This window comes from Heloderma suspectum, chromosome 1 (genome assembly GCF_057233095.1).
Source record: "Heloderma suspectum isolate Gila_16-S chromosome 1, 16-S_ref, whole genome shotgun sequence".
NCBI lineage: Eukaryota > Metazoa > Chordata > Lepidosauria > Squamata > Helodermatidae > Heloderma > Heloderma suspectum.
Window position 1 is genome coordinate 401,346,433 of NC_139458.1, and position 16,661 is coordinate 401,363,093.

Genomic DNA, 16,661 nt, shown 5'->3' on the forward strand with positions numbered 1-16,661 from the left:
CTACTTATATCAGTAAAGCGCCTCACTGAAGGCCATCAGGAATGGTTATATAAAAAGACCCCATCACTGCCAATGGAGAGAACTATATAAAGGTTATACTACAGAAGTCTGTACTAACAGTTTATATTTTAAGATGCATTTTCCTTGGAAGTAATTTAGTCCATGAAAGTAATTTTCATGGATTAAATTACAAACATTCCCTGCTTACATTTGCTGAGCCTTGCACTTAGAATTCTACAATCGCCAACAGGAAGATGTTGGGACAGAGTCCATCCTTCCTGGTTCTCTGATTTCTTAGCAACTAATCCCTCTTTCCACTCATGCTCTGCTCACTTACAGACCTACAGTGGGATCTTTTCTCCTTGCATGGCGGATTCCCAGAATGGGGTTACTCCCATTAATGGATTCCTATGAGAAATACAGGGAGACATGTTGTTTGAATAGCTCATACTCATAATCCAAAGTCCACTGGATCAGGAAGGAGAATCAATGAACCACCTACATAATGTGTTTCTACGTATCATGGGAATGACTGACAGAAGTTATCCAGTGTGAATTGATCCTATAGCTCTAAAGCTGTCTCTGAATTAAGGAGTGGGGAAGCGCAGGACAGATACCGGACAACACATTGGGGTGGTTCGCACGATCACCATGGGTTAAATGAGCCACCATGGCTTGTTTAATCTACAGTGATGTTGCCAACCATGTCATTCTAAAACGGGTGAGAAGATAGATAAGAATTTGTTGGAAAGATCTCAGGGTGATTTGCAGCAGATTGGCAAGGGCTTCTGACTTCTAATTGTTTAACAACAGCAACAACAACATGATTTTTCACACCTAAATTAGGTTCCTGAAATGAAGTTTTGGGTAACAAAGAGTGGACCTACATGTGAAAATTCTGATACTTGGGTTCAGTTTGGTTCAGTTCAGCCACCCTGTTCTTTAATTCTAAGTGTACATCTTTTCTAAGTGTACATCTTTTTGCACCTGGCTCCGGTTGCTGGATCTTGAGTTCTAATAAAATACAATGTAGATCTCACAAGAGTGATGTCTGCCCACCCCTAAACACTTTAAATTGCAGTACTGGGACAGAAAACATAGCTCTCTTCACACTGATCATGTATCTCAGGACTGCCTTTGAGAATCCAACTTACAGATAAGAAACTGGTTCAGTCTCCATGTCTAATTTCCTTCATTACCATTGAGGCTGCTAACCTAATTGTCATTTTGTGCAGTCTCAACACAAGACAGCCCAAATTCAATCTTCATAGCCCCAAAGGATGACACTCAAAGACGCCATTGAAGGATGACACTTATTTCCATCCAAAGTTAAATCTTAATCAGTGTATGAATTGTGAAAGGTTCCATAGAATAAACCCTCTAAGGCCTGGCACACAAAAGTTAACCGGGATTGTGAGAGCAAGATGAAAGAGACTAGAAAAGCAAGATTTCAGTCTCTCCTAACAATTGCCTAGAACTAACCTTAAAAAAAAGTTTTAGTGGGTTTTTTTTTATTAGAATAAGCCAATTTGGAAAAACAATACATTTATAAATATTACGACTGAACCAAATTATTCTGCATAAGAGATGAGTTTATGATGCAGAAAACACCTACAGGCCTGGTTCATCAGAGGCCACCATCTTGGGTAGGGCCACTAATTGCAGCAATACTGCTGGTATTCCTCAAGGATGGAGACAAATGCAACTTCACTGCATTTGGTTTTCTGTTCTTCAACCGCAATCATGAGTGGACTCACTAAACACAAAGTATCAGTTTACCCTTTATTTCAAGTCTTCTGTTGAGGACAGGTTCTATGTGGCCTCTATAAAGTGACCCATTTTAATTTACCTGAATGCATCCCAATATAGAAAAAAACAGAAAATAGTTGACTGCAGGGGTGGGGTGAACTTTTTTGGGGGGGCAGGGTAAGCACCCAATAAGACTATAGCCACAGTCCTAAGCACACTTCCTAGGAAGAAAATCCCTTTGAATTCCAAAGAACTTCCTTCTAGGTAAACATGCATAATAAGACTGGGATGTCAATGACTCAAAACTATTATGGAAATATATGTATCTTTGATTTGTTTTGTTTTTTTAAAGTATTCTTATGATAAAGAGAGAGGGGGCAGAGGGGAAGGAAAGAGAGAAGCAAGCAGCATATTTTATCCCAAACATTATTTAAAGCTTCCAAATTGTGTGTGTGGGGGGGTGTTGTTGTTTTTTTTTAAGTGTAGAGGGAAAAGAAGAAGACATGCCCTATAAGATTAATCCAGCTGAAGTCTTATATCTAATTGTACTCTCAAGCTTTGCCAAATGATTTGCTTTTTGTATGTTAGGACAAAAGATTTCTGTGTATGGCTGAGCAGAGGTTAACCATGCATACCCAGCAGCTGCACAAGAGCAGAGAACAGGACGGGGGGCGGGGTTAGGGGGTGGCTGGGAAGAGAACTTGATGTAGCTTAAATACAGCAGTACCTGTACCTTTATCTTGTTTTGAGTCTGTTTACTTCAGCCACATGAAAAATAAGTCAGAGATTCCCAAATACACCATTTGTTCTTTGGGATGCTTAACTCACATAGCCCCGATCTCTCTGTTTTATCTTGTGTGTTGAATTTTGGGGGTGCTGTGAGTTTTGTTTTGTTGTCATATTTTATGTTGGTTTTGATTTTATGGTTTACAGTGCAATTCTATACATGTCTATTTAGAAGTAAGTCCCATTGAATTAAATGGATCGTACTTCCAGGTAAGAGGCAATACAACTCCAGACCTAATGCTTTATTTTGTATTTAAACCCTTTTTATGTTGTTTATTTTAAGCCTCCCAGAGAACTTTGTTATTTAGGGGCATTCAAATCTGGTAAATAAATAAGATAGGATTCATTTTCCCTGGGATTATATTAGAAGATTATTAGTGTTATCATAATTTTCATTTTTACTTATTATAAGATCTTGAGTAGATCTGAAATGAATTCGGCCCTCACCCCAAATGGTCAAAAGTCTTCTTTACAAGTTCTGAATATCTGAAGTCAAACATTTGGCATCAAAATCTGAATTTTGAAGATTTGTTTCAGCTTTAATTTGTAAGTCTTGTTTTTTAAAAAAATTTCTCACTCACTAACAGTGCAACTCTATATGTCTCTACATAGAAGTAAGTACACAAAATTAACTGAGACTTATTCCCAGGGAAGTGTGTACAGGACTGCATCCTTAGTTATGTCATGCCAAACACCACCAGTGAAATAAATCCAGCTACAGTATTTGTCTGCTGGTGACCACCAGAACTTGAAAAATTGTCTGAGAACACTTCTGTCAGTGTGGCCAGCATTTTGGTGCTGGTAAGGAAAATGCAGGGGACTATATAATCTCCCGAGTTTCATTATAGGGCAGCTGTTATTGCTTTAAAATAAGACAAGTCCCGTTCCGCACTTACTAGGGATCCTGTTTGCAGTGGTATAGTGGTACATTTTGAAGTGCAGGAACTCATGCCACAAGGAGAGTCCAAAAATTCAGACCGCTATGTTGATCCATATCAACAATCCAGTTCCAGCAGTTCTCATCTCCACCAGGAGTAGGTCTTTTGTAAAGCGAATGGTTCTTAATTGCCTGTTCAATATCAAGCCACCCCCAAATATTTTGCATTACAACAGGGAACAATATGTTGTTGCTGGGACAATTCATTTCTGATTACCGTGAGGGCTGCAGCTAAGCTCGGAGGGAACAGCGTCCCTGCTAATAAAAAAGTGCCCGCCCTGCATCCTGGGCTCCGCTATACCACTGCCTGATTGCCCCACTGCACGGGGTGGTGCTGGAAAAGGAAGCAGCCCAGATTCCCTTTGGTGACACTACAGGCTGGGAGCAACCCCAAGGACCAATCAGCAGTGCTGGTTGGTTCCAGGGGTGGAGCCTGGGAGGGAAGGGCCTGGGAGGGAGAGTTCCTTCTCTGGTCTGCTCCTGAAGCATATCCGGGAGGGCCCGCTATTAATAGAACTGGCCGTTGTGGTTGGTGACGTCCCCGCCCAGCCTCCCTATTTTCAGTGCTCTTCACTGCTGTGGATGGAGGTTAGCCACCAGATGACAGTGTGGGGAAGGAATTTTACCCACTTGTGCACTTGGGCTACATGTTGTGGGCTTGTTCTCTTCCTCATAGCAATACTCCATTGCTTACATGCTTTGTTACCTTTGCCATAACTTTGTTGCAGGTGTTTGGAGGCGTTGTGCCAGTTCTGTTTCAGAGGAAGCGAGGCTTGGGACATCCTGCTCCTCCCAAAGTGAGGTCGGGGTCCCCATGAGGGATCCTGGGGTGGTGCTTCAAGGCACTGGTCCAGCTCAGGAGCTGGCATGCCTGCCATGTAACCTGAGGCCCTCCTGCAACCTGGGTAGCAGGTCACACGATGGCGGACCCCAAACCCTTGCCACTCCCAATGGTACCCCAACTTTTGGCTCGGGTGGAGAACTGGTCAGAAGTCAGGCTGCCCTATTCTCTCTGTAAGCAGTAACCAATAAAACTTGGGGGCCAGTCATAACCCATGGCTGACAACATGTGGTTACTGTCCCCTCCACCCCTGTTCCTGAATTGGCACTGCTGGGTCAATACAATATTGACCTATATATTCCTATGGAACTATATGCTTAACTAGTGGCTACGTGACTAGTGCAGGAGCTACTTAGATATCTATGGGGCCACTTACAAATAAAAGTTCCAAACTGCTAGACAATTCATACAGGCAGCAGAGACGGGTATCAGTCGTTTGAGCTGATTCAGCTCGAAATCGTGCCTCCTTTTTGCAAAGGTTGACTTCACATTATAGGAAAGTTCTACCCATGATCATTGATCTGTGGTAAGCCAATAGCTACAATTACGAGTTAACCAGGCCAAGAGGAGACAGGAAAATATCTGTCTCAAAAGTCAGGGTCAAATGAGCTCTCTGTTTCAAAATGGGCTGCTGGGTGCCCTGCAAATTTGTTCCCTCAGCCAAATGCCCAATGTAGGCCTCAGTAATGTTAGCTGGGGACAGAAGCACCCTAGAAACACCACCAACAACACCTGCCTATGATCTGCCTCAGAAATCATGCATAAAACTTGGTGGGTTAGGAGCACAACTTTGAAAGGTGGGGCAATTTCCTTTCCTCTCCCCAAGCTTTATGGCTTTGGTTATAGTAAAAAACATATAACCCAGCTTTTGACCTCAAGCAATTGGAATCCTATCTCTCTCCATGGGGACTAAAAACAAGTGTTTTAGGGAAGAAAAAGCATGAGAAGAGATCTCTTTCAAATATCTCTAAAACGTGCCAGGAGACGTGTAGATTTGATCCACTGGTGATCAAGCATGGTTTACTATCAGTATGGGATTTCTCATCTTAACGAGAAATACCAGGTTTAGAAGCAATGGGTATTAGGTTCATGTCATGCCACCCCCGCCCCCTGCAACACTGTTCAGTTACCCATGACAAAACAAGAGAAAATCTACCATGCAAAAACATGGGCTTCGTATTGTAAAGGATATTGCACTCCCCGAGTAAGGTGAGATTTCCGAAATATCTTGCAGGTCACCACACTCAGACTTGATGAGAGAGATAGAGAGGCTTTCAGCGGTGCTGGGTGGGTGTGCTGGTGAACAAGGGTGATGGTTCATGTGGTGAGATGACATCTTGGTCCTCAGACTTGTGGTCTCCCTTGTTAAATCTAAAGATTCTGGGGAAGCTCTGTCTTTCCCTGGAAAGGAGGCCGAAGGAGCACCTAAAGGATTCTGAAATGGGTAGGCCATAAGGGGAAGCGGAAAGGGATGGCGGAAAGACGATGAGGTGAAGCCTGTCGTAGCAGACAGCGGAGACTGATGGAGAGCAGCGTGGTGGCTGCCGGGAGGAGGGGCAGAGGCAGACTGGTCAGATGAATTTTTGCGGACAACTAGGGGCAGTGCTTCTGTTTGGTCTGTAGAATTAGGCAGCGGCACATTGCCAAAGGTGTCTAGTGGGTTTGGAATGATGACATCACCAAAGCACTGGAGGCGCTGGTTGGCTGTGTGGAAGTTGTGGTTCTCCCCGTTGACAGCAAATCTTGCTTGGGGAATCTGAAGAGGTGGGAAGACCTGAGGAAGTTGGCGGGCAGGTTTCGAAGAGAAAATCTTGACCACAGTGTCCACGACCTGAGACATGGCAGTGCTCAGCTCCTGCTTCAGTGTCTCAGCCAGGTGTTTGCCTTCCGGGTGAAAAGAGTGCGGGCCACCATGATCTTTCTCTTTGGGGCCTTCTTTCCTGGGCTTGTTTTCCGCAATCTCTTGCTCCCTGATCAGGGCTCGTGCACGATCGATGAATTGCCCTGGGTCCAACTCGCATATTTCATTATCCGACCTACCCACAGAATCCCTGGCTCTTGCATCCAGCATTTCTGAACGCAGACTGTCTTCGGACAGGTTGCCGGCGTCTTCGTCATTTTCAGAATCTGTGCTGTCATAGATTTGGTAGAACTTCTCCTGCAGCTGGCGCAGCTGTTTCTGCATGTCCTCCAGCTGCTGCTTCAGCTGCCTGCGCTCCTCTCGCTTCTGTTCTTTCCTCGCCGAAACCAGCTGCTGGAAACTCTGCTGCTGCTGCTGCGGCAGCTTTTGCTTGCGTTTATTTTCTCGGTAACTTTCTCGGGGACTCACAGACTGCGGAGCCATCTCTCTCTCATTTTCATTGCCCCTTAATGCCACACTGGGGGAATGGCTCATCCCCCGAATGATATTCTCAACCCGGGCACGCTTTGCTCTCAGGTGCTCATCGCACAACCGATCCATATCAAACTGGCTCATCGCAGGCCTGCCAAAAGGGGAAAGACACTCTTGGGGGCTGTCTCTTGAAGAGTTGCTGCACACATCCTCCTGGTGCACTTCGGAGCCTGTGCTGGAGAGCCCGCTGGCTTGAAAACTGGGCTCAGTGCCACCATTTTTGTTCATGTTATTTTTCAACAGCTGGGAAATTATGGTTGCTCCTGGAAAAGGCATCATGGCATCTTCATAGGAGTTCGCCCTCTTCAGCAGCTTGCGGAGCACGTTTGACTTCTCCCCATCTGCATGCTGCACCACTGAATACTCAACATCCTGCTCTGAACCTTGGGGATTCATGGCACTAAAAAACGACGCTCTTGCCTTTGCAAAAAATGCAGATGCTGTCCCTACCGTCCTTTTCACTCCAATGTCAACTCTTCTTCTCTTGGTCTGCCTGCTTAAGAGGGCTGTGCTGTCATGGTCAGGCATCACTGAACTGTTATTGTGCCATCTTCAAAAGCTTGTCAGCTGGGCACAGCTCAAGAATCCTGGGACCCTGGCCAACAGAACAAAAGGACTGATGAATCATTTTCTTTAAATTTCTCCAAATTTCCTGACCTCAATCCTGAATCAAATGCAAAATGCATAGGCTCTGGGATTTATGGCACATTACAATTATTGCAATTTATTATGCACTCTGCTTGAAATGAAACATTTTTAAATATTTCTGCTCCACTGGTTTAAGATGGATTAAGATTTTTTTAAAAAAGAGAAAAAAGAAAAAAAAGAGAGAGAGAGAGAGAGAGGAAAAACTGCTTAAGCACCAGTAATATATGATTCTCTTGCACAAATGCCTAAAATGATACTGTTTATCTTCAGAAGAAACAGTAGATTAGCAGAACACAGGCTCTGGCAACCAATTGATTAAATTTAGGGTATTGAGATACGTGTTACAAAAGAAGGTGAAAGTAGGTCTTATTGTTAAACAAGACAGCCACATAACATTTGGACAAAAAAAAAATCAATTTCATTGCAAACAAAAAATAGTGAAAGCAGTTTTAAGACTAAAATCAGGAGTTTTACGTGATTTTACATGGCTCCTGATACATTTTAATGGTTCATATAATAATGCTGAATTCTTGGGTAGCCCATAACCTCAGAAATAGTTATGGAAACCACTTATTTAGGGATGAAATTGCATTTTGTTTTAAAGTGCTCAGTATTTTAAAATAGTACTTTCGCCAATATAAAGAAAATTATTCTGTATTTCCATTATCCCCAAGCCTATACAAATTACTGCCGTTGTATCATTTTAAATATCCTGTTGTCCTAAAAGGGGAAGGTGTGGAGGGAAAGAGGAAAACAAAGATGGTCACCCTTGACGACTGGGGTATTTTCACATTTCATACACTAGGATATATGGCATCAAGTTGTTTGCATATGCAGAACCAAAGCATTTTCAGCAGTGTGACACCCTCCTTTAGAACAGCTTCCAGAAATAATACCTCAGGTGCCTAGCAAAGCCATTCTTACATACAACATTTTACATACACAGAACCTTATTTCCTGTAGCACACACACACAGCAAGACTGAAAGAAAAATATGGATAGATGAAAGAAAGCAACATCAATCAACATATCCGTGAGAAAGGAAGATATCTTTTCTTTTATAGGAATGCTCATTGTTTCCCAGGAATACAGAATAAAAAAAGAAGGCAGATAACACATTTCCTTGCATTTTATAAAAGGCTCTTGACATCATTCGTGACTTATTAACTAGTGATGCTAAACTCACATTGAACATGAGGAATTACAGACTCCTTCCAGTGCCTTCATGTTTAAAGCTACACCAAGTTAAAATTAATTTTCCCTGCATACTGTGTTTATCTAATATTAAACTTCACATTTGCTTAACAGAGCACAATCATCACAATAACAGGGTATCTTGCCAAAGGCAGCATTCAGACTTTTTGGAGCTGGTCCCATCTGTTTCGGTTCACCTGTAAAAACATCTATGTGCTCCCTAGGACTGCATCTGTGGCTAGTTTTAAAGAATGACTATCCATGCAAATAAGCATAATTTCAGCATGAAATAATCTGCACAATCAAGTGTGTAGCAGCCAGTGCTTATAAGTGCAGTAGCAGCAGCAGCAGCAAAGTCTTTTTAAAGAATTAAAACCACGTTTGCTTGTTTTTATCATTTGAAGGCTGTGTACCGAACCCAACTATTTTAGATGCACCAAAGGAATGCTTAAGAGATTTTGTTGTGCATCTACATTTCTTAGGGTTTCTTGCGTCCCCAAAAGGTTAATGCTACAGAATTCCTCTCAAGGATATTGTAAAGCTAGCATCAATCAGAGCAGTTAGGATTTTTATTCAAAAATTCTACTCAGAACACACACTTGGGATTTTGAAAAACAAAACTATTGATTAGGCATATCTGACTGAAGTTAAACCAAGAAGCCAGTTTTGCCACAGCCAGATTCTCTATATCAAAAAAATAAAAATAAAAAGTACCTAACTCTCCATATTCTCTAGGATGGAATTATTCTCAGACAGAATTTCTCTGAAGGCCTAGGAGACAAAATATTTGGATAATCGGAAGTTCAGATAAAAACAGGAGGCCTCTTTACATAGAATTACAATTTCTGTGGACCCATGTAGGAAATTTGGATAATCAGGAGATTCAGATAATCAAAATTCTGATAATAGACGACAGTGGTCTTAATGTTCTGCTTACTCCCTGACATTGTGGAACCAATCAAACCTTTTGTGGAGTAGACAGGTGTCATTCTATTCTCAGATATACACTACTACACGTATAGCAATGGGAACAAAAATTCAGTTTAACTGCTAAAAGCCTTTTTTGCTCCTAGGTTAATTGTAACTGAATGACCAGTTGCATAAATAAAGTGTAAACATTGTTTGAATGGACTGGAACTGCGGCCTATTTACATCAGCAGATAAAAATCTCTTATCATGGCCGGCTCTATGCTCAAAGTTCTTCATCAGTGTAAGCCTCCCCGATAAGAGTTTTTGCTACATGGATGGTGACTTTAAGAATGGAGTTGAACATTTACAACATTACTGTAAGTGTATCACACTGTAAGTGTATTTCTGCACTTCAGAAATGGTGTGAAGGTACCAGCAAAAGCGGGGTGGGGGTTAACAGCGCAATTGTGTCCATGTTTACTCAGAAGTAGGTCCCACTGTGTTCAATAGCACTTACTCACAGGTGAGTATACATGGGAACGCAGCCTAAGAGTTGTTGTTTTTGTCTATAAAAGAGGTGTTAGACAAATAAAACTGCTTCATGTCAATTTTAGCTTTTCTTTACTTTATATATTTTAACTAACATACGTTCTAACTGTATATACATCCTAACTCGGTTCAATTGTACCTTAAAATCAGTCACAGGATTCCCTATGTAAGTCCGAAAAATTAATTACCCCAGCTTCTTTCCCCTTTGGCTGTATTCCACCCAAGGACAGAGTGAGGCCTAGTGAGTGTATCTGCAAAGCACTGACTGGAGAAATGTTGAATCAAGATGGGCCATAGTGTCTCTGCAGTGGAGCCATAATCCAAGGAAGCCATTTTCCTCTCTTATATGCTGCTAACCACTGCTTCCTGACTAGGTTCTTCCACCAGGAGCAAAGTCCACATTGCCTCAACAGACTGCAGGCTCACAAGAAACACACATTAGTCCCTTACTCACCTTACTCTCCCTGGGGCTCTACCGCTTTGCTCCCACTGACCCTAACCCCATCTTACTATGCTGTCCTTGTGCTAAAAAACCAACAACACTGTGTTTTTTGCATTTTAAACCTAAAAAACAAGAAATGTTTTACTGCAAGAAAGAATGCCATTGCTGACTCCATCTTTTGATCTCAAACATGCCAACGCGAATTGACATCCTGAGAGAAACAGAATACCGCATCCAGCAGAATGTGAGATTCTGAGTCAGCAAGAGTGCACACATTTGATATGACGAAGTCTTTCCTACTGGATATGAGGGAAAAAAATATGAGGAAGGATGAACTGGTGATAGAATCATAGTGTACTTCTTTCCAATTTAAAGAGGAAAGAACTGCTCTTAAACTAATGTATTTCTATTTTGAAACACAGAGTTAACGATAAACCAGAAGTCATTTAAATTCCAAGTTTGATTCTCGGTTACATGCATTTTGTTGATTAGTTTAATAGTTTGAGCTAAATATATATTACAAGTTACTTTTGACTGGTCTGTCTTAGTCAAACTTTCACTATTTGAACCTTAAGATTACACAGGACTTGATGGGGGCTCAGTTTTTCAAAAGTACTGAGTGGCAGGAGCCAAATTGCACCTTTTCGCAACTCCCACAAACTACAGTACATAATGAAGTAGTCTGTTCTCCTCTAGTGCTGTAGGTCACACTTTGCCTGTCTTTAAATCAGTTCTCTCCTCCACTCTGCCATCACCCCAAACATTCAGGTTTGCCACACTGAGGAAGTTATGGGCGGTGTAGAAAATATATGACATATAGCATACAAAAATATCTATGGAGCGGATTATATGCTCACAGGTGCAATGGAAAATGCTCGGAATCATACATTTATAAAGGCATTCCAGTCCGTAGTCCTTCATATCAGTTTGCTTAGATACACAACATGTTAAGCGTTCAGAATGGCACCTCAAGAAATGCTGCATAGGAATCACCTTGTACAGTGTAGATTTTGTGAATTTCTGCTAAATGGCTTTCCCATATGGCGACGGTAGATTGATTCAGGAAAAAGTCACCGTTAAACTAGTAGATGTCACTAAAGCTGAACAATATTTTTTTACTTTGGAAGAAGAAATTACTCCAAGAGGAGCAGAGTTATCACGTACAATTTCTAAATCAAAGCTGCTGATTAGCTTCTTCTTTTTTTACGCTGAGACACTCAAAGGAAAAAAAATCATCCTGCAAAGTTCAAAACTTGATTCTTTTTACAGAACTCAGCTATTCTTTCTTCTCTAGTGTCCATAGGCTTGTATTGTGTATGCAACTAAAAGATGTAATGAACCTGTCTACGTGGGGAAATACGTGTGTGGTAAAAGTGTTCTAACTGGACAGGGCTTTGGCAAAATGGATTAAGGAGAGGCAGTCAATGACTGGCACATAGAAATTGTGAAAGAACATTACATTGCATGGATCTACTTGGAAGTTTGAAGTCTCTTTACTGCCCTTCTAAGAACTAGAAAGAAGGAATATGTAAAATTAACATTTTTGTAATGGCGATGGTTTGAATGCTCATAAAACAGAATGAATTACACTCTAGTCAAATTAAAATGTTGTAAAAAAAAATTAAAAGCATATGTAATTAATAGTTATTTCTAGCATTGATTGCCACTTTTTTTACTTCATTTAAATTTTAAGACACTATCTAAAAAAGAATTAAGGATATGTGTGTGTGTGTGTGTGCACGCGCGCGCGTATATATATATATATATATATATATATATGCTAGTCGTTAGTTAAAGAAATTAGATTGCTCTTTAGCATCATGGGCACATGGGGACCAATCTGGCAAGGTACTAAAAAGCTACTGTGAGGTACTTAGCATTCTCACTCCTACATAATATAGAAGGTACAAAGTGTCTTGATGACGAAAAGGTGTTGGTATCTTATTTGTTTGTTGGCTTGCAAGTGTTGGAGGGGAGATAACCCCTCTCCCACATGAATATATCCACAGGTTACATGATCTAGATAAACAATTTGTATTAGCAATACATAATAGGGTATTCTTCCCTAGCAGAGCAAAAATGTGACAGCATATTCGCCTTACAGTCCAATGGTTAAATATATTTAATATCATTAGAAAAATATGAGCACACTAGTAAAATCAGCACTTGCACAATTACATCATTCTATCTGTAGTTTCAACACAAACTGTCCTAGTCCTATTCTCCCCCCCAACCCCCAACCCCAAGGTATAGAACTTCCAATCAGAATACTGAGTCAAATCACCCACAGAGCATACTTAGAGAAATAACTTAGTATTTTGCAGTGGAGCACAATTACGGCATCCATCGTCAAACACTTTGTACACTGAAAGGTACTACAGAAATTATCAAGTGCAATAACCAGCAGTCTGAAATTTAATTTTGAGCTGATCATTAAAACAAGTGCCAGTGGTAACAGAGAGACCTCCTTCAAATTCTGAACTGTTGCAAAGCTACATATTGGAGCGTTGTTTCAATTAGGTTGTGTGATATATAATACTATAATACAAATTGCCCCACCCCAAATATGAATAAAGATGGCTTTTTAAAAAGTTCAACTCCATCAGCTAGTGGGTCTTAAATGTCTGTTTTGGCACTGTAATAGACACTTTTCATCAGAGGTGAACTTTGGAAGAAATAGGAGATGAAATAGTTTATGGAAAGAGGCCTTGCAGGATGTAATCTATGAAAAACTTGGTGGCAGATTTAGAAAAATAAATAATAATCTAAGACACAAAAAGCATGTAGCCACATGCAAATCCATTTACAAGCAACTAGATAAATTTTAAACTTGTCAGACCTGTCAAGGTGATGGAAGCAAGCACCAAACAATGTTCTCCATTTTTAATCTAATAGTTAACGGCTGTGTTTCACATACCCTCCATTAACCTAGAAGATGACATTAACTCGAACAAATGACAGATTCGCATATGTATGCATACAGACTTTCATCCCCTATGCATGCATATTCAAATGCAGACTACAAACCCACAACTTTGGAAATGTGCCCTGGTGAGAAAAAGATGCTGAAAGACAAATACGAGCATTTCATCTTTGATATACTAGAAAAGTGTAATGTTTGATAGCCTGTTCACAATTTTTCTTCAAATACTCAAATATCCATTACTTATTATCTCTGCATCTTGAGGCTGCTTGATCATGCCTAACTCATGTTCTCATGTTGGACTATACCTACTCTGCTTTTGATACAGAAAAAAGGTATAACCAGGATCCAAGAAATGAGGCCCACTCCTACACATAGTTACTGAGAAGCAAGCCCCACAGAGTTCAATGAGAGTTACTCCCAGGTAACATGCTTAGGCTTGCAGTCTTTGGTGGCAATCCTAGGGGTATTTACTTGGAAGTAAGCCCCACAGAAACCTATGGGGCTAATTTCTTAGCAAATATAGTTAGGATTGGGCTGCTAGATAATGAGCTGTCTGTTTTAGAAGGTTTATTATTATTATTTTACCAAAAGGCACCCTAGGCTGCAAACCTGTATACATATTCACTTGGGACGAACTTCTGAATACACGTGTGTAGAACTGCACCAGAAAGATGCAGTTTATTCTATGTACATTTATTTGGGAGCAGGTCCCACTGAAATCCATAAAGCTTCCTTCCAAACAAGCACACATGGGATAGTACTGCATGCAGCCACTATATCAAATGATTTAATAAAATCTCCAAGGAATCAGGCAGCGCCAGGCAGTTTACAAAAATTAAGTACCAGAATCTGAAGTTGCTTTATCTGTGCTGCCTCTGAAACTTACACTGAAACAAAAAAACCCTGCTTTGGTCCGTTTTTGGAGCTCTCTCTCTCCCCCCCCCCGCCCCCATCAGTGTTTCCAAGAGAATCCAACAGTCAGTCGAGCTCCCCCAGTCATTCTACAGACAAGGGACGATCATCTCCTAACAAAGCGCCATAAATTCATAAACAGTCGTTGTGCTGAGGATCAACAGAGGGAGAGAAACTTGCACCTGTCTTTCTTGACACAACACACCTGTCTGGCGCTGCCCATGCGCACTTGGAGCTAAGCTCCCCTCGTACAATTTCAATAGCTTCGCCAAAGCGGAGGCAAAGAAAGAGAACCGCACGAGCCCCACCCCCCTTGTTGGAAGAGGCCACCGGGGGCTGTTGCGACTGCTTTATAGCCAAAACTGCTGCTCGATCGCTGCTTCACAACTGGGCTCGCTCGCTCTGTCTTCTGCCAAGCTCGCCAGACGCCCCCTGGCCCCGTTCACCATCCCCACCTGCCGTGCATTTCTTCTAAGGCGCAATCTTCCATTCTCACGGGCACTTTTCTTAGCAACTTTGGGTTTTGTTACGGGGCTCTTTCTTTTATTTTGGCTGAAGCTTAAACACGCACCCACAGACAGGCGCAGACACCACACGCAGCCCTCGGACTGTAGCGAGATCGTCGCTCCGGGGGTGAAAGGGGGAAGATGCGTGGCCGCATTGAGTTTGTGCACGGAGTGGATATAATTCCACGAAGCAACCAGGAAGCCTTTAAAAAAAAGGGGAGGGGGAGGGGGAGGGGGAGGGGGAGGGGGAGGGGAGAGTGTCCCATCCCCACCACGAGGCTTTTCGCCGTGTGGCGAAAAGGCTCTTTCTCCCTCCAAAGCTGGTGTCCAAGCGCGCATACAACCCCCTCCCCAATTCTTCTACGATCGACTAGTTCTGAAGGACTTCAGCTCAAGTCAATGGAGCGACTCTAGAGTAAGCCGGCTGTGGGCTGAAAGAGAAAGGGAGAGAGGCGCCGCCTTCTCATTCAGAATGAAGCATTCTTTTAAGAAAAGAAAAAGACAGGGGGTTGGAGCCAGCCAGCCTTACGGCGGACTTGGAGCAGACCGACTGAAATCAATGGGGCAAAGTTGGCCATCGTGACTGACTCCATCCCCACTGATTTCAATGGGTCTACTCTAAGCAGGACTAAGTCGGGATGATCCAACCCAGTGTACACACACAGGCATGGCAAAGCGAGGCAGGGTGGCCATCAACTTCTAACGCACCTCCAAAAATCGAAGGGGCAACGACACACACAGATACACTCACTCTCTCCCAAACAAGATCTGTTAACCATACGCGTAACTCTTTTTGGGAGAAAGGAGGTGCGATCCTCTCTCTAACTTCCACTCCACCCCCCAAATCCCATACATATTTACTGGTAACTAAACGCCTACTAATTTCAGAAGCACCCTTCCAAGGAAAAGTGAGCAGGAGAGCGACCTAGCCTAAAACTTCCCCTCCAGTCCTTCCGTCCACCAATCATGCACACTGTGCAGTCCATTTCTCCAACTCTTCCCAGCCTTTGAAGGGGGGGGTGGGGGTCAAAGACTCGTGCCTTTCCCCACTTGCATGTGTGTGTTTTAAGATTCTTCTCCTTCCGTGTATTTATAAATACCAAAAAAAAAAAAAAAGTGGGAGGGGGAGGAGGGAGAGAAGTCAGGAACATGCAAATGATAAGCAAATCGAAGGAGACAAAAAGAAAGACAGCGATTAATAAACAAGACAAAGAAGAAAGACCAGACCAGGAGTTAAAAAGGGAAGGGGGGGGGGAGAGAGAGAGGAGGAAGGAAACCTCAGGACTACACTCATACAAAGATGAACCATTTCCCCATCTTTTAAACAACCATAATAACAATAATACAACGATATCAAGAAAAGGAGTGCGGGATGAGGTGTGGGGGAGAGAAGAAAAACCATCGAGGAAAATTAAAATGAAAAACACGCGTCTCCCGCACCAACCTTGTCCTTTCCCAACGGGACAAACTATTGTGATGGCTGCAGCGAACCTTAGGAGCTGTTTCAAATACATTAAAAAATATATCTGTTGCCGGTTTATTAGTTTACGCAAACCCATTGAAGGAGTGGTGGCGAGGGGAGGTATCAGCAAGAGCGCGATTTGGGGGGCGGGGGTTGCTCGGAGAGAGCGAGAGCCAATCGCACCCCATTGCCCAACTCGAACCAACATTTCGAACAAGTCCGTGTTAAGAACACCCCCCCCCGCCTCCACCCCCCCCCCAAGAGAAGACGAGAGAAGTGAAGAGAAGACAGATACTTACTCAGTTGCAAAGGCGCTGAAACTGAGCCCCCCTCTCCCGCTCGCTGTCTTCCCCCTCCCTCCTCCTGCTGCTTAGATAGAAGGAGAGAGAGAGAGAGAGACAGAGGGAA

General features: G+C 42.4%; 1 protein-coding gene across 2 annotated transcripts in view; it reads right to left on the reverse strand.

Moving 5' to 3' along the window:
• Positions 1–7,285, reverse strand: part of PROX1 (prospero homeobox 1) — a 75,892-nt gene extending 68,607 nt beyond the window's left edge. The window contains exon 1 of one of the 2 annotated variants that reach the window (XM_084832684.1): positions 5,506–7,285. In XM_084832684.1, the coding sequence (XP_084688810.1) occupies positions 5,506–7,233 (1,728 nt within the window). In that variant the 5' untranslated portion in view covers positions 7,234–7,285. The remainder of the gene's footprint in view (positions 1–5,505) is intronic. The other variant, XM_084832675.1, reaches the window with a different exon arrangement.
• Between the last annotated feature and the right edge of the window lie 9,376 nt (positions 7,286–16,661).